The 27,462-nt window shown below is 42.3% G+C and overlaps 1 protein-coding gene across 2 annotated transcripts in view; it reads right to left on the bottom strand.

Annotated features, from left to right (window-relative positions):
- NUP93 (nucleoporin 93) overlaps positions 1 to 27,402 on the bottom strand; it is a 113,258-nt gene extending 85,856 nt beyond the window's left edge. Inside the window, exons 1-3 of one of the 2 annotated variants that reach the window (XM_003823764.6) lie at positions 27,263 to 27,402; positions 11,153 to 11,345; positions 761 to 878 (exon numbers count right to left, since the gene is read on the bottom strand). In XM_003823764.6, coding sequence (XP_003823812.1) covers positions 761 to 878; positions 11,153 to 11,331 — 297 coding nt within the window. In that variant the 5' untranslated portion in view covers positions 11,332 to 11,345; positions 27,263 to 27,402. The remainder of the gene's footprint in view (positions 1 to 760; positions 879 to 11,152; positions 11,346 to 27,262) is intronic. The other variant, XM_063597594.1, reaches the window with a different exon arrangement.
- Between the last annotated feature and the right edge of the window lie 60 nt (positions 27,403 to 27,462).

Below are 27,462 nucleotides of genomic sequence, written 5' to 3'. Positions count from 1 at the left end.
TAATTCAAATTGAGCCCAAATAATATTGCCCATTTCTACTAGAATTTTCAGGTAAATCCTCTCATTTTCAGGTAAATCAATGATAAAAAAATAAAATGGTGCCCCACTGTCCCTTCACTCTAACGCAAATGCAGTGTTCCAATTCCTCAAAAACTAAACAGACCGTGAGTTTTTTCCTTAACAATTTTATGTCAGTTTCTGATTAGATTAAAACAGCTATCAATTGCTTGTGGCATGTTTGGTTAAATGAGACTGGAGTGCTCTATTAGACTATTTCCTGGTGCCACTAATGCAGCCAAACACTTCTTGGAAATCATTGAGTAGGTTTCAGTAAATAGTACTCTAAGTTTTCCCCAGCTCTTTGCCAACCAATACAAGCAAGATGTAAAAAAGAAATGTGGAAGACGAATAGTAAAATTATTTGAGATCTAGCAAAGAAAGCGAAAGAAACTTGCAACTAATGTCTCTGAGCCTTGGATTAAGCCCAAGGAAGGAAGAGAAATCTGTTCTCCTAATTATAATAATCTAAAAAGTGCAGGTTGGAATTGCTTTCTTAAATTCAGCCACACAGAGAGCTCTGAAAATAACCCAATGTTTTCCACTATACCTCCAAAGCTGAATCTACTGTTCTCTTAATATCTGAGGAAGAAGAAAGTTAACAAAGAAAACTGAAATTCCTCAATCTGCTGGCTAATAAAGGGCCAGGGTCTTCAGCCTGGGTTATATGCTCTGGGTTCCACCTGCACTTGGCAGCCCTTACCTGAATGTCAGTGTCCTTCACAGGCTCAAGAGGCTCAAAGGTGGTGGCTGCACTCAGACTCTCCAATCGCTGGGAGATGTGCGATATGTCAAGTCCCCGAGACCCGAGGAGAACTGACCTATGTAAGGATATAGAATAGGGAGATATAAGTAAGGGGAAAATTAGGATTAGGACATCTAATATGCTTCATCAAATACTAGAGAGCATTTTTAATTCAAAACTTCCTATATACTGCCCAGACACTTTTACATAGTTGTTTTATATCTTTCCATAGACATCACCTGGAATAAGAGCCATAACACTGTACTTTGTAGTAACAGATTCAAGTTCTAATCATGCCTGAATTTGAGAGCCTTGTCTAGAATAAAACGATACTACTACCATAGACTAGACTGCTCCAAACATGTCATAGTAAAGAAACCCATGAGGTACATGCTATCATTCATCCCCATTTTATGGATGAGAGAACTAAGGTACAAAGAGGTTAGCCAGGTTGCCCAAAGTCACAGAGTCAGGAAGTGGCAGAGGCAGGTCATCTAGTTCTGCGGCACAAGCCCCCGCTTTTTTTTTTTTTTTTCTGAGACAGAGTCTCACTCTGTCGTCCAGACTGGATTGCAGTGGCATGATCTCGGCTCACTGTAACCTCCGCCTCCCAGGTTCATGTGATTCTCCTGCCTCAGCCTCCCGGGTTGTACAGCACAACTCTTAACCACCATCCTACACTTACAGCCTCCGTAGATGAATACAGTGAACTACAATATTGTAGAAGTTTCAGGAGTAACCTAGTATAAACGTCATTCATGAGCTAAGGAAACTAAAGGTTCAAGGTGATCAATGATTTGCCCAGGGGCAATCAAACCAGAATTCAAGGCCAGTTCTCCATGGCTTCCCTTCAAAAGCCAAACGCCATGTTCAGCACATCTGCAGGTTCCCTCTCTGCTGCCCAGTCTAATAATATAGGAGGCTGTTATCTGATCAGTAAATGCTTTTGAAGAGAAATGGGAATAATATAGCCATCTTTATTTCTACTCACCTGGGGCAATGTAACAATGCAAGGGTAGTTTTTTAAAGAAAAGGTTGCACTAATATCTAGAACACTCTCTGTAAAAAAGAAACTTAGGGGAACTCGTAGTGTAGCGGTGGGGTGGGGTCGGGTCGGGTCAGGTCGGGTCTAGTCTGGTCTAGTCTAGTCTATTTTATTTTATTTTCAGACAGGGTCTTGCTCTGTTGCCCAGGCTGGTCTCAAACTCCTGGCCAAGCGATCCTCCTGCCTCAGCTTCCAAAAGTGCTGGGATTACAGGCGTGAACCACCACATCCAGCCCATTAATTTGTAGACTGTTCTTGGATTATAAATTAGTACCAAAAACTCTCACTGATAACATTTGTGTTCACTTTGAGTAACTTAGTAGTCAGAGAATTTGGCAGCACATGTAACCCTAACACCTACAGGTATAACACCTAAAAGTTTCAATCCTGAACTAACAGACTTACTGGAGAAGAGAAAGGATTTCGCATATGTAGTTCTAATCCAATAAATACTACAGCAACAGATTACATTTACCCAGAGGTTCCTTCCTATAGATTTTTGTCTCTTCCACGTCAACTATGATGCCATCCCTGGAGCTTTCCCTCCAGGTTGCCATATCTTGCCTCTCTCCTCTAATAATCCTAAAAAGTTAACTCTCTAAAAGAGTGGGTCTCCCTTCTCAAAAGAAGACATTTATGCAGCCAACAAACATATGAAAAAAAGCTCAATATCACTGATTATTAGAGAAATGCAAATCAAAACCACAATGAGATACCATCTCATGCCAATCAGAATGGCGATTATTAAAAAGTCAGGAAACAATAGATGTTGGCAAGGCTGTGGAGAAACAGGAATGCTTTTACACTGTTGGTGGGAGTGTAAATTAATTCAACCACTGTGGAAGACAGTGTAGCAATTCCTCAGGGATCTAGAAACAGAAATACCATTGACCCAGCAATCCCATTACTGAGTATATAACCAAAGGATTATAAATCATTCTACTATAAAGACACATGCACATGTATGTTTACTGCAGCACTATTTACAATAGCAAAGACTTGGAACCAACCCAAATGCCCATCAATGATAGACTGGTTAAAGAAAATGTGGCACATATACACCATGGAATACTATGCAGCCATCAAAAAGAATGAGTTCATGTCCTTTGCAGGGAGCTGGATGAAGCCGGAAGCCATCATTCTCAGCAAACTAACACAGGAACACAAAACCAAACACTGCATGTTCTCACTCATAAGTGTGAGTTGAACAGAGAACACAGGGACACAGGGAGGGGAACAACACACATAGGAGCCTGTCAGGGGGTGGGGGGCAAGGAGAGAGAGAGCATTAGGACAAATACCTAACGCATGCAGGCCTTAAAACCTAGATGACAGGTTGATAAGTGTGGCAAACCACCATGGCACATGTATATCTATGTAACAAACCTGGACATTCTGCACATGTATCCCGGAACTTAAAGTAAAATATTTTAAAATTAAAAAAAAAAAAAAGAGTGGGTCTCAACCCTGGCTGCACATTAGAATCACCTAGCTTCAGGAGTAACCTAGTCCAAACTTTCCTCCCAACGACTGTGATTAGTTGTGATTAATATTGGACTCAAACTCCTGGGCTCAAGAGATCCTCCTGTCTCGGCCTCCCAAGTAGCAGGAACTAAGGATGCTTGCCACTGCACCCAGCTTTACAATTTATCATTTAAAGTATACAATTTGTTTATTTATTTACTTATTTATTTTGAGACAGTCTTGCTCTGTTGCCCAGGAAGGAGTACAGTGGTGCAATCTCAGCTCTCTGCAACCTCCAGCTCCCAGGTTCAAGCAATTCTTGTGCCTCAGCCTCTCTAGTAGCTGGGACTACAGATGCACACCAGCACACTCAGCTAATTTTTGTATTTTCACTAGAGACAGGGTTTCTCCATGTTGGCCAAGCTGGGGTTGAACTCCAGGCTCAAGTGATCCACCCACCTTAGCCTCCCAAAGTGCTGGGATTACAGGCGTGAGCAACCATGCCTGGCCTACAATTCAGTGATTTTTATGTATTCATAAAATTGTACAATCATCACTACAATCAATTTTAGAATATTTTCATCACCCCAAAAAGCAACCCCTGACCAATAGGTGGTGATTCCCCATTTCCCCACAAACCTCCCCCATCCCCTGGCAACTACTAATCTACTTTCTGTCTCTATAAATTTGCCTATTCTGGACATTGCTCATAAATGCAATCACACAATATACAGTCTTTCTAACTGCCTTCTTTCATTTAACATAATGCTTTCAAGGTTCATTCATGTTGAAACATGTATCAGTACTTCGCTCCTTTTTATTGCCAAATAGTATTCTACTGCATGGACATACCACATTTTATGTATCCATTCATCAGTGGATGGGCATTTGGATTATTTCCACTTTTGGCTATTATTTTCAAAAGTTGCCATGAACATTCCTTCACAAGTTTTTGTGTGAGTATACATTTCCATTTCTCTTAGGTATATACCTATGAGTGGAATTGCTGGGTCATATAACCCTATGCTTAATCTTTTGAGGAAATGCCAGACTGTTTTCCAAAGCAACTATACCGTTTTACATTCCCACCAGCAAGGTATAAAGATTCCAATTTTTCCCACATCCTCACCAACACTTGTTACTATCTTTTTGATTACAGCCATTGTAGTGGCCCACTTGTTTAAAGCTATTATAGAAAAAAATTAAAAACACAAAATTTTGGGAGCCTCCGAACAGCTACCAGAGAATGTAGAGAAATGTCTGGATATCCAGGCAGAAGTCGGCTACAGGGGCAGAGCCCTCATGGAGAATCTACTAAGCAGTGTGGAGGGGAAATGTGGGGTTGCAGCCCCCACAAAGAGTCCCCACTGGGGCACTGCCTAGTGGAGTTGTGAGAAAAAAGCCACCATCCTCCAGAACTCAGAATGGTAGACCCACTGATGGTTTGCACCATGTGCCTAGAAAAGCCACAGGCACTCAACACTAGCCCATGAAAGCAGCCAAGGGGGCTGTACCCTGCAGAGCCAAAGCAGCATAGACGCCCAAGGTCTTAGAAGCCTACCCCTTGCATCAGTGTGCTTGGATGTGAGACATGGAGTCAAAGAAAATTATTTTGGAGCTTTAAAATTTAATGACTGCCTTTCTGGGTTTTGGACTTGCATGGGGTCTGTAGCCCCTTTGTTTTGGCCAATTTCTCCCTTTTGGAATGGGAACATTTGCCCAATGCCTGTACCCCCATCGTATCTTGGAGGTAACTAACTTGTTTTTGGTCTTACAGGCTCATAGGCAAAGAGACGTGCCTTGTCCCAGATAAGACTTTGGACTTGGACTTTTGAGTTAATGCTAGAATGAGTTAAGACATTGGGGTTCTGTTTGGAAGCCATGACTGTGCTTTGAAATGTGACAAGGACATGAGATTTGGGAGGGGCTAGGTGTGGAATGATATGGTTTGGCTCTGTGTCCCCACCCAAATCTCATGTCGAACTGTAATCCTCAACATTGGAGGGGGCACCCAGTGGGAGATGACTGGACCATAGGGGCAGACTTCCCCTTTGCTGTTCTCATGACCGTGAGTTCCCATAAGATTTGGTTGTTTAAGCGTACATAGCACTTCCCCCTTCACCCTCTATCCTGCTCCATCATGTGAAGATGTGCCTGTTTTCCCTTCACCTTCTGCCATGATTGTAAGTTTCCTAAGACCTCCCCAGCCACGCTTCCTGTACACCCTGTGAAAATGTGAATCAATTAAACCTCTTTTCTTCATTAAAAAAAAAAAATTAAAATAGTAAACCTTCTTATACCCATCACCCAGCCCCAACAATTTGCATGTCGTAGCCAACCCTGTTTCATCTACATCCCTACCTATTTTTCTCTATCAACAAATATGCTTATTTGTTATATCCAAGATATTGCCTAATTTTTTCACAACTTTTAAAGTTGTGTTTGTTTAAATGAAATCCAAATAAAGTCTCTACTTGTGGATGATTAATATGCCTCCTAAATCTCTTTTCATCAACAGGTTGCCCCTCTATCTCATTTTTTTCTTATAATCTTTGTTGAAGATTCTGGATTATTTCTCTTGTAAAGCAGTGTTACTCAAGCTTTAAATGTACATGTGATGACAAAAGTACAGAGCAGAAAAAAAAAGTGCATATGAATCACCTGGAAAGCTTGTTAAAAATGTAGATTCTGATTTAATAGGTTTGGGATGGAGCCTGAGAGTCTCCATCACTAAAAAGCTCATGGTTGATGCTGATGCTGTTGATCCATTGACTACACTCAAAGTAGCAAGGCTATAGTTCCCCACAGAAAATGTTTTACTGACGGAATCCCCATGATATCATTTAACATGCTCCTTTATCCTCTCTATTTCCTGCAAATTCAAAGTTCCAAGGGTTTGATTAGATTGAGGTGCCACTATTTTTATGGCTAGATTACTATATACTTTTCATCAAGAGGTATTTAATATCTGGTTATCTCTATCTGAAATATTTGCAGTCTTGATGATGATTGCTTAGATCCATTTACTCCTCAGTAGTTGCAAAATGGCGGTATCCTAATTCCATCTTCATTAGCTGGAATACTTCCATTCCAAGAAACTCTAAAATCAACTATGTAATTACCCTGAATAATGAGTTGGTTCTCTAGTATTCTCCAAAGGCGATCAATGAGTTTTGTTTTAGTATATAAACTCATAAATTTTAAACATATTTGATATGTTTCAATCCAATGCAGTTATTATCCTAATTGATGATCAAATAATCTCATCTTTGGCCAGTAGAAGCCTCTTCAACTTGGTTTCTGGGTCCTTCTGACATGTGACTGTCCTAGCATCATTTGTTGAAAAGACTGTTCTCTTCACAATGAATGGTCTAGGTACCCTTGTTGAAAATCAGCTGATCACAGACACATGGGTTTATTTATCTGGATTAATAATTCCATTCCAACAATCTACATGTCTATCCTTATGCCAGTACCATAGTCTTAATTACTGTGACTCTGTAGTAATTTCTGAAATTGCAAGTGTGATTCTTCCAACTTTCTTCTGCTTTTTAAAGATTGTTTTGGCTATTCTAAGTCTCTTGTATCTCTATATGGATTTTAGAATCAGCCTGTCACTTTCGGCAAAAAATCCCAGCTGGGATTTTGATAGAGACTGTGTTGAATCTGCAGACCAATTTACGGAGTATTAATATCTTACTATTAAGTCTTCTGATCCATGAACATGGAATGTCTTTCACCTGCTTTCTTATACAAATGATAGAGTACTAAATACTTTTCTCTACCCTGCATTTTTTACTTAATAATATGTCCTGGAATCACTCCATGTTACTGTATATTCTCATTCCTTTGTACTACTGAAGAGTACTCTACTACATAGACATACTACATTATTCCACTAGTCACCTACTGATGGACATTTGTTTGTTTTCAATTTTTGCTATTACAAATAATGCTGTAATGAATATCCCTGTGCACAGGGTTTTCTTGTGTGTGTTTTTTACCAGTATATCTTTGGGACAAAACCCTAGAAGTGGAATTGCTGGGTCAATTTTGCTAGCTATGTCTAAATTTTGTCCCATGGTGCTGTACTCTACCAGAGACACATAAGGATGTATCCAGTGCCAAAATAATTTTAATATATACCAGGATTTTGAGAACCTCAGAATTTAAAAATTATCTACTAGAATTGTCAGAAAAGAAAGGTTATTTAAGTAGTTGACACCTGTAGAAACTGTTCAGTGTGTGGCTTATGCAGTGTACGGCTTATACGATGCATATGCAGGGAGAGAAAGGACTGATGAAGGAGACAGGGAATCTAGGGTAGGGACAGCTTTATAAATAAAGCTTGTACTAGAAACTTCAGTCTGTAAGGGTGCAAAAATCCTTGGAAGGTTCCCTGCCTTCTACCTGCTTCAATTCCCAAAAGCCAGGCAGTCCCATATGAGCAGAAAGTCATGGAAGCTGGAGTCTCCTTCCAGTTCCAGGAGAGTAGAAGGACAAGGACTGTTCCCAGCATACAGGGGAAGCATATAAAATGTCAGGAGGCCTGGGTTCAAATCTCACCTGTCACTCACTGAAAATATTGGATACATCACCTTTCTAAGCCTCAGTTTCTTCCTCTGTTGAATGTGGGGGAAAATGCCTATCCTACCTCTCAGGCACTGTAGACCAGTCAGGAGAGTGCCTGTGACAATCCTTCAGAAACTGAAAAGTACCATACAAATATGAGGAATTCCTACTAAGTTGGATTTGAAATTCTGGCTTGGCCACTCACTATTTGACTTTCCTCAAGTTTAAAACACAGATAACACTTTCACAGGGTTATTTTAAAAAGAAATTATATAATGCGTGTAAAGTGTGTGGCACAGCGCCTAACAAACAGTAAGAGCTTAAACAACAGCTTATAGTATTATCACAAGGAGAGTTATAATCTGCTGTAAAACTTTGGGGTAATAAATGTTTATATATGCTTTGCGTGAACATGGAGAAGTATGTGAAAAAATAAGCAAATTAATAACATCCAACATTAATTACGTTGGATGACAAAGTTAGGGAGAAAGAGTGACTACTGGCTTTTTCTTTATACACATCTAGCTTGCCTGATTTCAGAGTTTGAATGGAAAAATCTAGTGTGGTGTCTTTGGTGAGAAAAGAGGGATATGCAATTGATGATGGGCACCCTCCAACCTCCTGGGCTCAAGCAATCCTCCTACCTCAGCCTCCCGAGTAGCTGGGACTACAGGTGTGTGTCACCATGCCCAGCTAATTTTTTGTAGATGGGTTTTGCCATGTTGTCCAGGCTGGTCTTGAACTCCTGAGTTCAAGTGATTCACCTGCCTCAGCCTCCCAAAGTGCTGGGGTCACAGGCATGAGCCACGGCACCCAGCTCAATATTCTGTTTCAGTTGATAAAATGTGCACATGGGTATTCATTCATTTTATTATTTATACCAGGAGTCAGCAAACTTTTTCTGTAAACAGCAGATAGTAAACATTTCAGGCTTTGCAGGGCACATGATCTCTGTCAAAACTACTCAACTCTCATACTGTAGCACAAAAGCAGCACAGACAATACAAATAAGCCTGGCTGTGTTCCAATAAAACTTTAAGGCTGGATGTGGCTCATGGGCTGTAAACCCCGATTTACATTTTTATATATGTTAAGCATACTCTTCTTCATGTGTGAAAAAATTTAACAATTGTAAAAGGTCAAACCACACACGTAAAAAAAGCTATCAAAGCTATTCTCTAAAACAAAATATTCAACACAGTGTATTTGGACAAATAAATAAATGTGGCACATAACATTTCAATCTTAAATCTACAATCTAAAATCTTAAAGACAGAATTTTCTTCCAAAACTTATTTCATGTAAGAAAATTTTTCCTACTCAGTTCTCTCTTCTGCCCTCATCTTGTATGTACTAAAATATTCACACCACACTTTATGTCTCTGCCTATCAAGAAGATGGAAAAATACAGTCATCAGCCCTTTGGTTTCTTTTTAAGCACCTGCCCCACCCTATGCCCATTCTTTCAACATTCCAACTTCCTCCTCCCTAAAATAATGAATTTAAGGTAGAAAGAAATGAAAAAGAATGGAAATTTACAAGAGAGCATGACCGATAATTGTTACCAAGAAAACATTTTCCCTTTTTGCTCTTAATAGGCTGTAAAGCTGATGCAATTAAATTATAACTATAGCAACTAAGATGGCATCATGGGCCTTTCGCTCCAGCAGTATCTTTGCATACAGCACAGAGCCTGCATGCTCAAGACTGGGGGTAACTGCAGGCAGCCAGGAGTAGCAGGTAAGGAGCCTGCAGGGAAGGCAAGTTAGTAGAAGTGTCTAAAGGCTGGTTGGGCTGTGAGAAAGCAGTGTAGGGAAGCAGTTGGCTGCATTTAGCTGCAAGGCTGTAGGGTAAAAAATCCCTGCCAGGGTTCCTCTGACTTGCCTTTACCAATGCCAACAGAACCAAAACCAACTAGTTATTTTAGAAAATAACATTTTGGGGAGGTCTACAGAAGAATTTCCACAACATCCTTACTGACTCGACAGAGCAGCCAAAACAGTCAGCTCTCAAGAACAAGAATGTAGCCCACTCCTACATAATACTCCTGTGACATCTGTTAAATGCTTAGAGCAGACGATGTCCCACATTAACACCAGCACTTAGTTCTTTCTCAAGTTCAAGGAATGAAGACTGAGGAGATGACCGACAATTTTCCATATTTCCTGCACAGAATCTCAGTGTCTTTCCGGACCCATCAAAGGCACAAGTAGCAGCACCCTCTCCATCCTCCTATGCCCTTCCATCACAATCAGAGGAGTATGCACTCTGGAGTCAACCTCACTAGGTTTGAATCCTGACTTTACCACTCGCCAGCTGTGTGATCTGGAAGAGTTACTTGTCTTCTCTGAGCCTTTGTTGCTCAACTCTAATGTGGAGATTGTAGCCTAATGATGGTTGTGAAAATTAAGCAAAATCTCACGTCTAGCCAAGCTTGTAACACACAGTAAATAACCAGTAAATCACATTTCTTAAGGAAAGCAGCATAGTTTTTTTCTGCCCCACTCCCCACATTATAAGCTCCTTGAGAGCAAGAACCATGTCTAATTCATGGTTGTCACCCCAGAGATGGTCCAGACCTGGCACAGCGTGGACCTTAAACATGTTTGTGGAATCAACAGCCCAACTGATGCTGTGTGGCAGCAGTGGCTGCCAGCTCAGTCAGTCAGCACTTTTCCCCAGCTGCACTCTCTTAGGGCTCACCCACTCTCCTGTTCTACAATCAGCTGGGGGCACTGTATTTCCAAGGCCTTTCAGAAGCAGCCTCCCGGGTCACTGACAACAAGCAGACAGAATCACTCCTCACTTGGATGGTTTCTCGTCACTAACTGCTCATCAATTTCTTCCAAATGCTCTTAAAAACTGTCCTCATCACTGAGTGCTCTCTAGCTTTGAAGGTAAAACTTATCTGTGGGGCCCATACGTATTAACATAACGGGAGCCATTTATGACCCAATGATCATTGAACCCAAGCAGGAACTTCTGTGACCAGATTCAGCATGACAGGGCTCTTTCACCCCCTCCCACCTTGTGATCATCTCTCCCTGTGATATCAGCTCATAACTTGGTGAGGCAGACAGGCTAGAAAACCTGAGAGGCAGGGAAACAAACCAAGGCTGCTGTCCTGTTTACAACACCTTTCTGAGTTCCGAAGAATCTGGCTAGTGGCTGTCATTCACAGATTGGATCTGAATTCAAGGCAGGAAAGAAGAAACAGATCCTGCCCGCAAGCCACCCAGTACTAATGCTGTCTCCCTACCAGTACTCACGCCTTGACATCTGCCGTCTCCTGGGACGTGCGTGTTAGGGTACGGGAACGCAGGCGCTCTCCCGCCTGCTGGATCTCCTGTAAGTTCCGTTCCACATGGGGAAGCTCTGAGATGCCCTCAGTCTCAGCAGCAAGCTGTTCAGCTTGCTGAAGGAGCTCACCAAACCCCTCAGTATCCATTGGAGATGCAGATCCTAGATGGGAGAAAAAATGAAAAGATCTAAATCAAGGGAAAGACAGGTTTCAAACACTGCCTGAATCTGTTACAAGCTTAACAAAACAGCAGAACTTTTTGTAAACAGACGAGGACACAGCTCATCAACAAGCAGGATTTGTTCCTGAACATAGCCCAAGAACAGGCCCGACAGAGAAAATGAGTCAGGCTGTGAAAAAACAGATCATTTCTGTGCATATTGACAGCCCCAAGATTGATTTCTGCCATCAGAACAAATGCACAGATATCAAGTCACAGACCAGAATTCCTGTCTCCTTCCACAGACTCAAAGCAGATAAGGAAATGGAAACCACTGTGGCAACCTCTAGGAGGCTTAAAGAACAGTCAACCTGCACCTCTTATTCTCCACCCATCTTAGAAAAACACTACCACCCCAAAAGCACCAGGCAATTTATAAGACCTTATCTCAAATGATCCTCATAACCACTCCGTGAGGAACAAAGAAAGAAGAACAAATTCCAATCCACAGAGGCTGAGTTACATGCCAAGAATACTCTCTACTGTGATTTGGCTGAACCAAGACCAGGAAAACAAAGGCATTCTTCGGACTAACCACCACTAACTCTCCCTCTCTCCCCTACTGTTATTCTAACACACCTGCTCCTTCACTAACATAGAAGAAATTCTTCTTTTTTTTTTTTAATACTCATGTCCAGGTCTCCATTCACACATTCTTTATCTTACAAGGTTAATGAGAGCACAGATCTGTGCCTGCTTGTTATATATGACATTCGGGACATTAGATTTGTTACTGTACCTGCTACTTTTAGAAATGCCAATAGTACAGAATATATACTGCACTATTCTTATATAAGGTTCTTGACCAAGAGAATGTTTTTAACTCCTACCACTAATTAAATCAACAGAAAATAAAAAGTAGCACCATGGTAAGAAAATTGGGCACAGTGGCTCACGCCTGTAATCCCAGCACTCTGGGAGGCCGAGGCGGGCAGATCGCCTGAGGTCAGGAGTTCGAGACCAGCCTGGCCAACGTGGTGAAACCTCCATCTCTACTACAAATACAAAAATTAGCTGGGCATGGTGGCACACACCTATAATCCCAGCTACTCGGGAAGCTGAGGCAGGAGAATCACTTGAACCTGGGGGGCGGAAGATTGCAGTGAGCCAAGATCACACCACTGCATTCCAGCCTGGGCAATAGAGTTGAGACTCTGTCTTGGAAAAAAAAAAAAAAAATTACATTGCTAAAAGGTTAAGAAGAAAATCTTTTATTAAAAAAATTACTTGTACAATAGCTCTTGTTATACTTTTTTTCCTTCTTTTGGGAGACAGAGTCTCGCTCTGTCAGCCAGGCTGTTGTGCAGTGGTGCGATCTTGACTCAACGGCAACTTCTGCCTCAGATTCAAGCAATTCTCATGCCTCAGTCTCCCAAGTAGCTGGGATTACAGGCATGCACCACCACACCCAGCCGGGGTGACACTACCAGCTTTTTTGTATTTTTAGTAGAGATGGGTTTTGCCATATTGGCAAATAATTATATGTCAGCTATGAAGCACAGGTTAATTGTCAAAAGGACACTGTTACTGCCATAAATCCATTATGAACTTTTAAAAATGAGCATTAAAGGACATTAACTTTAAAGGCAAAGGCAAAAGGTTAAAACAAAAATAGCTCAGCTGGAGTAAACATAAAGACACTTTGGTATTCTTTATGAAGTTCCAAGCTGACTTTAATATTCAACAAAAATTCACGTACACAATAACTCTTAACCTCAAGTTTCTAAACATATATTGTAATTTTTTTGACCCATATAATCAGGCTGTAATTCGCAATCTTTATTGTGAGAAAATGGAGATGAGAGAATTAGGAAGGTATCCTCAGGGAGAGAGAAGGAAACACAAGAATTTTGAGAAGAGGGGCATTTTTAAACAACTACTCCGGCCTGATAGAGAAATGTGTTTTCTCAGGAATGTTCAAGGCCAATGACATTCTACTAATTACACGAAACCATGGTCATTCACCAGAAAGGGAAAAGAAAAACAAAGCATTCCCTTCTCCAGAATCCCACCCCACCCCTCCGCCCATTATTTTTACTCTAAGATAAAAATAATTTTTCTAACAGAGTCAAGGAAAAGAAAATACTTTTTTCTTTCATGAGGAAAACTTTGGAAATCCCTAAATAAAGAACTGAATGAAGCAAAACTTTTCTATGATTAAAAAAGAAGACAAAAAAAGACAAAGGAAGAAAGAAATACAACTAATATTTCATTCCTACGTCAGACAAAGGAAATGCTCACCTTCTCAAATGACCAGCCCACCCCCAAGATTTTGAGCAATGAATTTAAGTAATTAATACAGAATCAGTCATTTCCTTTAACATGGTCTAATAAAGATTTTTTTAAGTTAATTATATAGAATTGTTTTTGACAATGGTAAAATAAAGGTTGAATCTCTGAACAACACCCTAAACGTAATATCCCAAAACTGGGCTCTAACTTTTCATCCACAAAACCTGCCCCTTGGCCTTCTCAGTGTGTGAAGACTTCATTATTCAGTTGCTTGGACCAAAACCCATGATGGCCCCATAACTCACATCCTACATCCAATCAACCAACAAAGCCTTTCAAATCTACCTTCAAAATATATCCAGAATCTGCCTGTCCTTGCCATCTCTACCTAGACACCTCCCCACATCCAAGCTGCCTCCCTAGACTCTCTCAGCAGTCTCCCTCCCTAACCTCCCAGCTTCAGCCCTTGCCTCCCACAGTCTATTCAGTCTATAGCAACCCAGCAACCAGTGATCCTTTTACCGTCAGTCAGATCACATCCCTCCTGCTTAAATCTCTTGTACAGAATGAAACCCTACAAAAGGGGCCCCACCCCCCTCATCACTCAGACTCATCTCCAGCCCTATCTCCCTCCACTCCTTTCATGGGTGCCAGCCACTCTGGGGCCTCTTTGCTGGTCCCCAACAGATCAGGCACATTCCTGCCTTACAGCCTTTGCACTCTGTGTTTCCTCTACTGGAATGCTCCTCCCCCAGAAACACTCAAGGCTGACTCCCTATCTGTTTCGGCTCACCTGTCACTCTGCCTTTGAGGCCAACCTAGAAAGCTATTTAAAAATACAAGCCACCCCCCAGCAATCCCCCATCTCCTTTACTGTCTGTCACCTCTGCGAGAATATAAGCTGCACAAGCACAGTGTTTTGTTCACTGACGTACCCCAAGCTTCTACAACAGTGCCTGGCACATAGCAGGTACTCATTTTTTGAATGAATAGGAGGTGTTTTTTCTTCCGTTGGTGAGAGTCTGTCCTTCTCAAAGGCTTCCTGCACTCCTTTGCCAAATGGGCACCCACTAGCAAGCAGAGATCTGAACAGAAACATTCCCTTCCAGTTGGTATCAGACTACCAACTGATACTTAACATTTCTGAGGCAGCACAGCATAAGGCAGTGACAGTCTAAATGGCATGAATTCATATCACACTTGGTCCAGACTAGTGCTTTCCCTCTAAATACCAAGACCAAAAACCAGGTGAACAGAATTACAAACCGAAAGAAACAGATATATATAGAAAGAATTTTGCTACATAACTTCAGGGTAGGAGTAAAAAGAAAATAAGCTTGTTCCACATCTGCACAGAAGAAGAGAGATATGTATGAAATACTATATTTGGGAAAAACTGGATCTGTCCTGCATTATTACTCAATCAGTAGAAATTAATTATACAAAAAAGTTTTATTAAAGTTTCCAAATTTATACATTTTTTGTTACCATCATTGTGCAACTAAATCTATACTTTGATATATTAATCATCCCACTGCGCTAAAATGCTTCAATTTATGGCTAATTTCATAAATTTAGGACAATTTTTATCCTCACCACAAAATATCAATTTAGCCACAAAATAGAGAGATTAAACCACTAAATCAACTTTGACCCAAGAGACTAAAAACTAATCATGAAAATAACCTCGGTAAGCTTTGTCCAGCAGAAACAATTAAAATGATCTATGGGGGAAAAAAATTGAAGTCCAAGCCATGTGTTGGGAAAATCTGGCCATGTAGCCTGGACACCAGCTGCATCCTTGGGGAACTATGGAGGAGAGGCACAGGAAGAAGCAACACTAAGAAACCACGGAAGCAGGACCCGGAGCAGTCAATGCAGCACAATTGGGGCTGGACAGGAAAAGGCCAGCAGGGACAGCAGAACAGCACTAGGGCTCCTCTATGACAGCAGTGACTAAGACCTTGAGCGTGATTGGGAATCTTTTGGCAAGGCAACACTGGCAGGCACTTCAGAGAGCATCGCAAAGTATCAGGGCCTTGGGCAACAAATTACTCTCCCTATAAGTAGGACTTGGCAGAAGTGCTACTGAGCCTCCATAGAAACTCCTCAACAACCTGGGCAACTGAGAACCTTAAAATGAATGGCAAACTTATCATTGCTGTTAGAAGGCAGGATTGGTTACACTTGTGGGAGGAAGGACAGAAGTGGAAGGATGAGGAAGGCTTCAAGGGGGCTGGCAATTTTCAGTTTTTTGATCTAACCGTTGGTTGATAGTATGCTCACTTTTCAGAAAATCAGTCAATCTAGACTCATGATTTGTGCATCATACTTCAATAAAAAGCTCCCCGCCCCACTGCTGCTGCCAATCAAACAAAGGACAATGACCCACCTTTTTTCAGAAGCTGCAGTAGGATACCCCACTATGCTAAAAATAAGGAATGTTCTCAGTGGGAAGCTCCCATAATGCAGATCTCTTCACCACACCTAGAGGATGCTGAGCAAATAAACTAAATGAAAACAGTAAAACCCACAGTTTGAAAGAGAGGGCTCCTACCTAGAGCTAAACCAAGGGCTGGCCAAACTTCTACTTCCTCATGCTGGTCTGCGTTCACCTGTCATTTAGTGTCTAAAACACATGTCCCTTTAGGGCATATCAACATTCATAAATGAGGTGGAAAAAAATTCCCAAACTGCATATAAGGTGAAATGAACTAAATATAAAGGCAGAGCAAAAATGCACAAAATAATTTCAGTTCATTTACTATTAACATGTGAGTCTTATGAAAAATAAAATCATTTCCACATTCCAAATATAACTATGTTAAATATTTAATCGAGCTAGAAAGAGTAGATACTTAAATATTCAAACAGCCAAGCACTTCTAAACCATTGTAAATCAGTATTCTCAAAGAGTGGCCCCCTTCAGGATTTTGTAGATGGTCGGAATCTTAATCTGTTATAGTATTCATGCTTATTATATTAAAATCCCACATATCTGTTTTCTGATATTATTAGTTCATTGGTTTCTTTTATTTTTAAAGCATCAGCCATGAGTAGAATACCTCTCTTCCTTTACTCAGGGCTTATGGACTCTCAAGCTGGGGAATCACTGAGTCATCCCAGAAATAGCTGTTACTCACTAGTTCTCTAGACTTAAGCCTATGTTACTCCGAGGATATACTCCAGAAAATTAAAGCACCAAAGCTACAAAGGGAAAAGGAAAATGAAACAAAGGAAGCTACAAAAGAGCCTCAGAGCCATACATCCTAGACATATCTGCCAAACGCTTGCCCAGTTTCTAGTATCCTAGGGCAAGAGTGAGCAAACTCCTTCTGTAAAAGGACAGGTAGTGAATAGTTTGGGCTTTGTAGGCCAGGCTCTGTAGCAACTACTCAACTGTGCTGTTGTAGCTTGAAAGCAGGCATAGATAATATGTAAACCAACAGGCGTGGCTGTACTTTAATAAAACATTAATCATGAACACTAAAATTTGAGTTTCATATAATTTTCACATGGTTATAAAATATTTTTCTCTGGATTATTTTTCCCCCGAGGATCCAAAGACGTAAAAACCCTTCTTAGTTTATTTGGCACATAGGCCATAGTTTGCCAACTCTTGGGCCTAAGGTATTTAAGCTAGACTTGATAAGTAAGCTACCCTAACTAGGCCCCAGTGTGAAAACACTGTTAAAAAGATAAAATGAATGACACAATAGGTGTGTTGCCATCTCGTTTCCTCTTTAAACTGTTCATTTGGAGAGCATATTTCGGGAAGAAATCTGTTTTGTAAATGATGATGCCTGTCCCATTGACCTAATGCACAGGATGCTAAAGGGAATCCACTGCTCTTTGTAAGTATAACGCAACATGTTAAACCCATGTGAATTTTCCCTTTTCCTTATCACCCACAATCCAAACAGCCCAGTCATGCAAGAAATACAAAGGGCTGAGAAAAAGATGAAAGAACAAAGACAAAGCCATCTGTCTTTTCTTCCATGTTAAAGAAATCTCTCTCCATTCACTGACTTGCATGGGGAGATGACACCAGCTATGTTCCTGCAGAATTTCAATATAATCAAACAATACTGACTGAGGAATTCTAATTTAGTAAAATGTATGTAGTAACATACCCAAATATTGTCTCTTTCAACTTCAAAGATCATGCAACCTAAAAAAGACAGTTGTTAGCACTGCTATTTTTTTTTGATGTTGTCAAAGGGGGAGATTTTATATACATCAGAGAAAGTAACAGATGTTGCTATTTATATCCTTTCTTCCAAATGTACAACTGACAATGATCTTCCTTTTTTGATTACTTTAAATAATTATTTTTGATTATTTTCAATATTTTAAATAATAACAGTAAAATAACAGTAAACAGTACTGTTTTTAATAACAGTAAAAGAAATGGAAAATAAAAACATATTTTAGACAGAATGGGTGAGAAGATTACACTGTGAACCCAAACACCTGGTTCCAATCCAGACTGTTCATTTACTAGCAGATAAACTGATTTACCTCTGAGATAAAACCCCAATTTCTCTGTCTCAATTTCCTCATCAATCAAAAATGGTAATTCCTACCTACTTCAAGGAGTTGTTGATACATAAAATTATCTTATAAACTCTGCTGATTTATATCATTGTAAAATGCTATTTTAGCTTTTTTCCCAAGTTGCCAATTTGGCAACATTTTGTCATTTAATCATAAACATCTCTGCTTCAAAAAATCTTTTAGTAAATATTTAATCCCAAATTATAACTTATTTAATCACAACTTTATATCATTAAGTAAGAACTTCTGGAAGACAATTAAAATGTTTAAATGTATGTTGTATTGCCCACTACCAAATATGCTTTTTATTATAAATCCAGATTTCCATAATGAAGGTGTGATTCAAAAGAAATTTAGCATTTAATTTTAAGCAGAAACTTTGCCCTCAAACCTTATTAATCAGACTATGACAGGAGTAAAACACAAGAATGGTGTTCAACATTCTTGTGAATGATTCTTTCTTTTCTCATCCAAGATTGATGAGAAAAACCTCCACCCAAGGTATCAAAAGTTTAATACTGATTCTGTTCTCCTCTCTTTTGAATACATAAACTAGCTAGATGACAATATCATTCCACTTTTTACTATTATCTGTCAGCTGTCAATTACAACAACAACCCCCAAAAAATTAAATCTTGACAGACATCATTGTTTCAGATGCCTCTGGAAGAGAGAGGAGAGGAAAAAAAAAATTGTTGGAAAGTTCTTTAGAGCCCTGTGAGACTAAGTAAAAGAGACCTTATCATTATTCAGAAGCTCTGGAGAAAACAAAGACCTAAAATAAATTAACCTAGACAGAAGAAAAAGACTTGGGTGATTTAGTAGCAGTACTGCCCTCAGTGACTCAATGTTTGCAATAAGGAATGGGTAGTATCAGCTTTCCTGATACATAAAATATCACTTGTATTATTTCCTCTTCAATGAGCAAAGAGAAGTAATAACCTGGCATCACAAAGAAAAATAAATTATCCACATAGTAACTTTCTGATAAACTCTTGGCTGTCCAGCAGAAGGCCCAGCTGGGAAGAAAGTGCTGTGGACTACAGCTTGGCTCCATCCCACGCCAGCCCTCTGACCCTGGGGCTGGATCGTCTCTGGATGAGGGGGTTGCTCAGGTGATCTCTAAGGGCCTGCTCACCTTAAAGAATTTACAAATGTGAGATGTTTTAATTCGGTCTTTAAACTTACTTGATGCTTCCTGGGAAACAGCCCCATTTTAGTGGTGATGGAAATTATCTCTACAGAGAACCTTAGGAATGATACTAGTTCTGTCTTACAACTAGCATAAACAGGGGCAGATCACCAAGTCGGCCCCAAAGGGCCTGTGGCTTTGGCTCTGGCTCTTCTCTCTAAACCAATGCTACTCAACTTTGCCCCACAGGGGGCATTCAGCAATAGCTAGAGACATTTTTGGTTGTCACAACTTGGGAGGCAGAAGGTGTGCGGATTCTAACAAAAGTCTGGGTCCCTACCATTATAATTTTAAAACCATTGCATTTACAGAATTATCCCACTTGGGCTTTTTATGGCAGTATATTCATACCTTGGTATACCACACAGCAATGGAAAAGAAACTACAGACTACACAGAACATGGATGAATTTCACAGACGTCACAGTGAGCTGAAGAAGCCAGATACAAAAAGAAAAAAAAAAAGCACCGTATGACTCCATTCATATGGATCTTAAAAACAGGAAAAATGAATCTATGGGACTAAAGATCAGAATACTGGTTATCCTTGGGAGTGTAGGGGGAGTGCTGATTGGGAGAAAGCACAGCAGAGCTTTTCGGGTACTAAGGACTGAACTGTGTTCTCTCAGAATTCCTGTGTTGAAGCCCTACCCCACAATGTGATGCTATTTGGAGATGGGGTCTTTGGGAAGTAATTAGACTCAGATGAGGTGACGTGGGTGGGGTCTTCAGGATGGGATAAGTGCCCTTAGACACACCAGAAAGCTTGCTTTCCTCCACCTACCTCTCCCCACACATACACATCAAAGAAAGGTCTTGACTACACACTGAGCAGCGAGGAAGAGGGCCCTCACCAGAACCCAACTATGCTGGCATCCTGATCTCGGACTTCCAGCCTCCAAAACTGTGAGGAAATAAATTTCTGTTTAAGCCAGAACAACAGATATTTTGATATTTTATTATGGTGATCTGAGCTGACCAAAGTACCAGAAATGGTTTATATTTCAATATGGACAGTGGTCACATAAGTGAATAAATGTGTAAAAATTCCCTAAGCTGTATACTTAAGGTTGACTCACAGTTTTTTAGAAGGAATAGCAAGAAACAAAGCACTGACTTAGCAAGAAACAACCTAGCATTACCAAGGTGAGAGTTGGGAGACTTTTCTACTTTTCATTTGATTCCCTTGTCAGGGCAAATTCTTTTCCATGAGTATATGTGATCTTACATAATTTTTAATAACTTGTTAATTTTAATATTGCTCTAAATTCCCTGCTTCAGAGTGTGTGTCTCACCACTGCCCTTGAAGCCTCAATGGCAATGACTGTCAAATCCACACCTGCCCCCGTGCACTCAAACTCCAACCGTGAGTTTCCAGGCACCACTGGTGCATCTCCTCTCAAGCACATAACTGTCACACCCACCATGTCTCCAAATGCAGTTATCCACCCCCAACTCCTCCTCCGCCTCTGCCCCTGGCTTCTGTCTCCCAGGTTCTAACTCAGCCTGTTCCTTTGCATCTCTGTGTTACCTCAGATTGTTTACTTACAGGTGTCCCTCCACTCTCAGACTCAGAAACCAAACACATGTAGATACATTTTTCCATAGCAAGCAGGCAGGTATTCCTCATTATCCAAACTATTGCTACTCTCTAACTAAAACTCAGGAAACGAAATACTACAGACTCAGATAATATGATATTCCTCACTCTCCAAACTCTCATTACCGAAACAGATTATTTATTTATTTATTTTTGAGATGGAATCTCGCTTTGTTGCCCAGGCTGGAGTGCAATAGCGTGATCTGAGCTCACTGCAACCTCCACCTCCCGGTTTCAAGCAATTCTCCTGCTGACTCAGTCTCCTGGGTAGCTGGGATTACAGGCACGTGCCATCACGCCAGGGTAATTTTTGTATTTTTAGTAGAGATGGTGTTTCACCATGTTGGCAAGGCTGGTCTTGAACTCCTGACCTCAGGTGATCTGCCTGCCTCAGCCTCCCAAAGTGCTGGCATTACAGGCGTGAGCCACCGCACCCAGCTCCTAAAAAGATTTAAATAGCATGGGGTATTTATATTTTTGCAACATCCTCTAACTATTGCTTTCATCCCCATCACTATCACCTAAGGCCAGACCTTCATTCCTTTAAGTCTAAGTCCTTCTTACATGCTAGAACATGGCCTTCCTCCTCCTAGCCCTGCCCCCAACTCTATGCACCCTACTCTCTGTGGCCACCTCTAGCTTCCTTTTTTTTTTTTTTTGAGACGGAGTTTCACTCTTGTCCCCCAGGCTGGAGTGCAATGATGAGATCTCAGCTCACTGCAACTTCCACCTCCCAGGTTCAAGCGATTCTCCTGCCTCCGCCTCCCGAGTAACTGGGATAACAGGCACGCACCACCATGCCCAGCTAATTTTTGGGGTTTCACCATGTTTGCCACGCTGGTCTCGAACTCCTGACCTCAAGTGATCCGCTCGCCTTGGCCTCCCAAAGTTGTAGGAATACAGGCGAGGGCCACTGCGCCCAACCCCACCTCTCTTTCTGACACGGCTGTTGCCCCTGCTCAAAAAACCTCACTGGCTCCCATTCACAGGGATCCATCCGGGTGAAACACTGCTTTTAACTTTCTACCTCCCAGAATAAACCTTGTGTACCAGTCACTTGATTTACTTGGTCCCTGACTATCCTTGCACATGTCCTGCTCTGTGCCATTTTTCCCAAAAAGAAACACCTACCCAATCTTCCACTGCAGCCCTGAGCTCCAGCCAGCTCCTTCACTCTTTAGCTCGATGACTTTGGGCAAATTAATTACTCTCTCTGGGCCTCATCTGCGAAATGGAAAAATAACTGCATCTCCCTCGCCTGTCACAAAGTAACCACTCAATAAACATTAGCTATCATTATTACCACCAACTCAAGTCCTACCTACCAAATGGTCTTCCTCAATACACATTACCTACAGAAATTTTCCCTCATCTAAATTCCTTTTACTCCATTCATTTATTTGCCCGACATCATCTCCTGAGCTCTGTCTGTGTATGAGTCCCCACTATGGGCTTTATTTGTATAATCTAATGTCATCCTCACAGCAGACCTCTGGTGTCCAAAGGGACCAACTGGTACACAGGTTTTTCAGCAGGGCAACAGCCGTGTCAGAAAGATAGAGATGGGCACAGACAGTAGGGTGCATGGAGTGGGAGGGGTTAGGGGGAGGAAGGCCGTATTCTAGCATCTAACAAAGACTTGGACCTTCCCCATCTTCCTCATTTCAGTAAATAGTATCTTCATGCTAGAAGTTGCTCAGGTCTAAAACCGTGGCATTGTCCTTGACTTCTTTTCTCCTCTTATACCCCACATTAGCAATTCATTTCTACACTACATTTATTCATATATACATGAGTCAGACCCACTTTTTGTCTCTTCTACCACTATCATCCTGGTGCAAGCCACTCTCATGTGTCACATCTGGGTGATACAGTAGCTTCCTGTCTCCCTGTTCTTACTTTGTCCCCTCCCACTTCCCAGTCTGTTCTCCACACCACACTGGGAAGGATCCTCTAAAGGGGCTCAAACCTTCAATAGCTCCCGTCACTCACAGGCTGAGATCCAAAGTCCTTACCCTGTGCTGTGAGGCCTACATGACTGTCCCCGACCCAACTCCTTCTGTTACCACTCTTCCCCAGGATTATGTACTTTGGTCCTATGGCCTTCCACTCTTCTTCAAATATGCTAAATACACTGCTGACATGGGCTTTCAGTCACTGTTTCCTCTGCATCTGCAGGAATATTCTCCTCCAAAATACCTACCTAGCTAATCCCCTTAATTCCTTCAAATCTCTGCTCAAAGGTTTCCTTTTTAAAGAAGCTTCTCAGCACACCCCAGCTAAAGCAGCCCCACCGTCCACTCTACCACATTTCTGTTTTACCTCGTTGGTAGTATGTTATCAATTTCTGGCATCACATGCCTACCTGTCTGTTCATTTATTGTCTGTCTCCTAACAGGCTCCTTGAGTCTGGGAACCTTGTCTGGTCTGTCCACAGCCCCATTCCCAGTGCACTGAACAACAGCACCTAATGCTCAATAAATATGTGTTAAATGAATGAAGGAAGGAAGAGAAGACTATAACTTTGGTGTACCTAACAGATCAATGTAGGAATTTTTGGCAAGGTTTGAGAAAGTTTCTTCTGGCTGTTAGCAACTGTGTATGGGGGATCTAGCTGTTGGAGGACACTGTTGAAACTATAAAAAAGTATAAAGCTATAAAATATTTCAAACGTTATGTTATTCAGGGGAGAAGAGATGGAGGTATTAACAGACATTAATACAAGGCAAATAAGTGAGCTAGGAGGACTCTAATCTATCAAAACAAAGGGGATTCTCATATCTCTATGTCCAGCCCAACTCTTTTCCCAAGCCAGTGTTTCCAACTGTCCACCTAATACCTACACCTGGATGACTCATGTGGGTGCCTCAAACTACACATGTCCCAAATCAGACTCATCACTTCTCTCTCCTTAGCCACTGCCACCAACAATGCTTCCTTCTCGTGGGTTCCCAGTCTCTTTTGGTAAAACAATTAGCACACAGTCAGGTAAGCCAGGAACCACCTTCGAGTCACCCCAGCGCCCCTTTCACCTCCTCAACACTCAGCCAATCTCAAGATCTACTTCTCAAACCTTTTGCAAAGTCATACCCTCATCTCTCGCCCCTTCTCTGACTTGCACGCCGACTAAGCCTTCTTGTTCCTCCAATCAACCTCCCCATGGTCAGGGAGGTCTTTCTGAAATGCTTTCCTGCCTTAAGTCCATCAGGGACACCTTCCATCCCCTACAGAATAAGATGCTCATGTTTTGACAGAGCTATAAAGGGTGCTCTCCATAGAACAGACACTGCCACCCTTACTATCCTCATCCCTTGCTGCCTTCCCCCAATTATATACCCTAGCAATTCTCTATTCTTTGGGGTGCCTGTTTCCTCCCTTCATACTCCTGTACATGCTAAGTACACACTCTCTATAACACATCCCCACCCCTATCTTGTCACATGGGGAACTCCTATGTATGCTGCAGCCAGCTGGGAAAGTCCCACCTATGCCAACCCCTCCCACACTACTCTGAATCTTCTATACTGTTCTTCCCTAGTGCAGCAGTTGTGATTATTTCATCACACATATGTCTCCCTCTCTAGTGGCAAATTTCCTATAGGGTAAGGTCCACAGATGCTCAACTCTGAGTCCTCAGCATTAAGTCTGGCACATAATAGGATCAGATACATATTTGTTGAATTAAAGTGACCTGTTCCCTGAACACACCAGTGAAAGATCTTCCCTCTAACTCCATATTCTTTAAATAAACTTTTTCATGAGGAGTGGGCCCTCTCACCTTCGGATCTTTGCTCCAACCTGTCCCCCTCCTTGGCACATCCATCTTTCTGTCAACCTTATTTTCTACATCAGTCTATCAAGAGGCTGGTTCAGACCCTCAGGCTCACCACATCTCCAGCTGCTCACACTGCAGGGTCTTTGCACCTGCTCTACTCACTACCAGCAATGCTCTCAGATAGTCCCATGACCTGCTCATTCATTTCAAGCAGGTCTCTATTCAAATATCCCTGTCCTCCTTTAAGAAACAGCCCTGACATCACACTTCCTATCTGTGCTTTTATTGCTAGTGGTACCCTCCATAGGCTTATCAGTTCAATGAGGGCAGGCCTGTCTCATTCACCACTGCATCCCCATGCCTGCGAGAGTGCCAGTAACATTCATCTAGTTCATATTTTTTGAGCACCTACTGTGTGCCAGACCTAGGTGCTAGGAACACATCAGTGAACAAAACAGATAAAAATCCCCTCACTCACATTCTACAGGGGGAAGACAACAATACACAAGAAAAATACGTGAAATATAAGTGCTAAGAACAACTAAAGCAATGAAGGGAGGCGGGAAATGGGGAAAGCTTCACTAGGTGCCTCCCTAGTGAAGACCTGGAAGAAGTGAGTGCAAACTACATGGATATTAACTTGCAAGCACAAATGCCCTGAGGCTAAAGCATGTCTGACATTTGGAAAGGGAGGGAGCAGAAAATGAGACTGGGAAAGTAACAGTGGGTCAGATTATGTAAAGCCTTATAGCTCACTGTAAAGGGGTTTGTCTATCATTATTAATGAGATGGGGACCCATTGGAGGGATTTTTTTTTTTCTTTTAAGTAAAGGAATGATACGATCTGACAGCCTGTGTTTTAAAAAGATCCCTCTAGCTGCTGTGCAAAAAACAGGGGCCAGGACAGAAGCAGGAAGACCAAATGGGAAACTATTTCAATAATCCAAACCAGAGGTGGTGACCTGGCCCAGGGTGGCAAGTATTATTTGTGGCGTGAAAAACAGAAGGCTGGGTGTGGTGGCCCACACCTGTAATTCCAACACTTTTGTGGGAGGCCGAAATGGGCGGATCACTTGAGGCCAGGAGTTCAAGACCAGCCTGGCCAACATGGTGAAATCCTGTCTGTACTAAAAATACAAAAATTAGCCAGGTGAGGTGGTACACGCCTGTAATCCCAGCTACTTGGGAGGCCGAAGTAGGAGAATCGCTTGAGCCTGGGAGGCAGAGGTTGCAGTCACACGATGACACGAGATCGCACCACTGCACTCCAGACTGAGCGACCGAGGGAGACTGTCTCAAAAGAAAAAAAAAAAGGAAAGAAAAGAAAAAGAAAGACAGCAGTCAATGATGGCTCAAAGGTTATTAGCCAAGGTCTTTCCTATTATTGACATGAGAAAAAAAAGGCAACAGGAGCAGTTTGGGGAGAGTAATGAAGGGGAGCTTGCTAGCCCTCTCTTGGCATGTTTAATTTGAGTTGCCTATAACCCATCTCAGTGGAGATATTAAGTGGGTGGCTGGATAAAGGTCAGGGGTGAGGCCTGCGATGGAGATATAAATACGGAATCTGTTAGCCTCTGATATGTAGGTATTTAATGCTATGAAATCACCATCAATGAAAATAAAAATATTGCAAACACAAATGCACAAAGGAGAATTTAAAGAAAAAAAAATAAAGAAGAAAAGCTAGGATGACCGAGGATACCCTCCCACATACCCTGGAAAGAATACAAAAAGGTGACCCTCGCTTTTGCTGAAAGACAACTCGGTCAAAATAAAAATTAAATAAATAAAACCTCCTTCCCACGTCTAGCAGAAGGGAAAATCCAGACCAGAGGCTCTGTCAACGTGTCTTTCATACTTTCACCAAGGACCCATGGGGTCGGCCCCATAATTTTTTCAAAAGAAACCCAGTGAACTTGGGCATCGCCTCTGCAGGGAACGGGATGGAGTAAGCACAGAGAAGGGCGGGCCACCCCTGGGTTCCAATCACCAGCATCCTCCTGGATGTACAAAAGGTAAGCCAAGGGTTGGGAGAAGTTCCCCTCGCCCCAAAGACCCCTTCCCTCGCAGAGCAACGCCTCCCTACAGGGTGTGCCCACGAGGGGTAGGCAAGCAGGCAGGGCACGGTCAGGAAGGTAAGCAGGCGGGGCGTTGTGGCGCAGGCTTAGGCAGGGTGGGCTCGCGGGGCACGAGGTGGAGGTGAGGGCAGGGGGGTGGCGCGAGGGCACCACAGTGGGGAAGGGGGAGTCGGGAGGCCTAGGTTCTGCATTCAGAAAGTGGACGAATGAAAGGCACCCCCAGGGATGCAGCCCGACTCCAAGCCTCGGGGGCGGCTCGACAAGGCGTTGTGTCGCCGGCGTCAGGCGTGCCCGGCTGCCATGAGGAGAACGGGAAGTGTGAGCGGCGGGGTTCCGAGCGTGGGGACGGCGCTCCACCCCGTCACGGGGTCCTGGGTTCAAGGACAAGCCCAGGGTCGCAAGGACGCGACCAGACACACCCTTACCTTGTGCTACAGCCGTCTCCGCCGCTCAGGTGCCGGCTTGAGGACGCGGCCGCCGCTTCTCGCGCCGCTCTCCCCCGCTTCCTGATTGGCCAAGGCTGGCCGCTCCCAGAAGCCCTCGCGCGGTGCGACGCCAAATGAACTTTATGGAGACCCGTGGGGGAGGACAAGAACAGGGGCGGGGCCGGGGGCGGGGCGGAGGT

Source organism: Pan paniscus, chromosome 18, assembly GCF_029289425.2.
Source record: "Pan paniscus chromosome 18, NHGRI_mPanPan1-v2.0_pri, whole genome shotgun sequence".
NCBI lineage: Eukaryota > Metazoa > Chordata > Mammalia > Primates > Hominidae > Pan > Pan paniscus.
The sequence above is the reverse complement of the archived record's forward strand: the minus strand, read 5'-3'. Positions and strand labels throughout refer to the sequence as shown.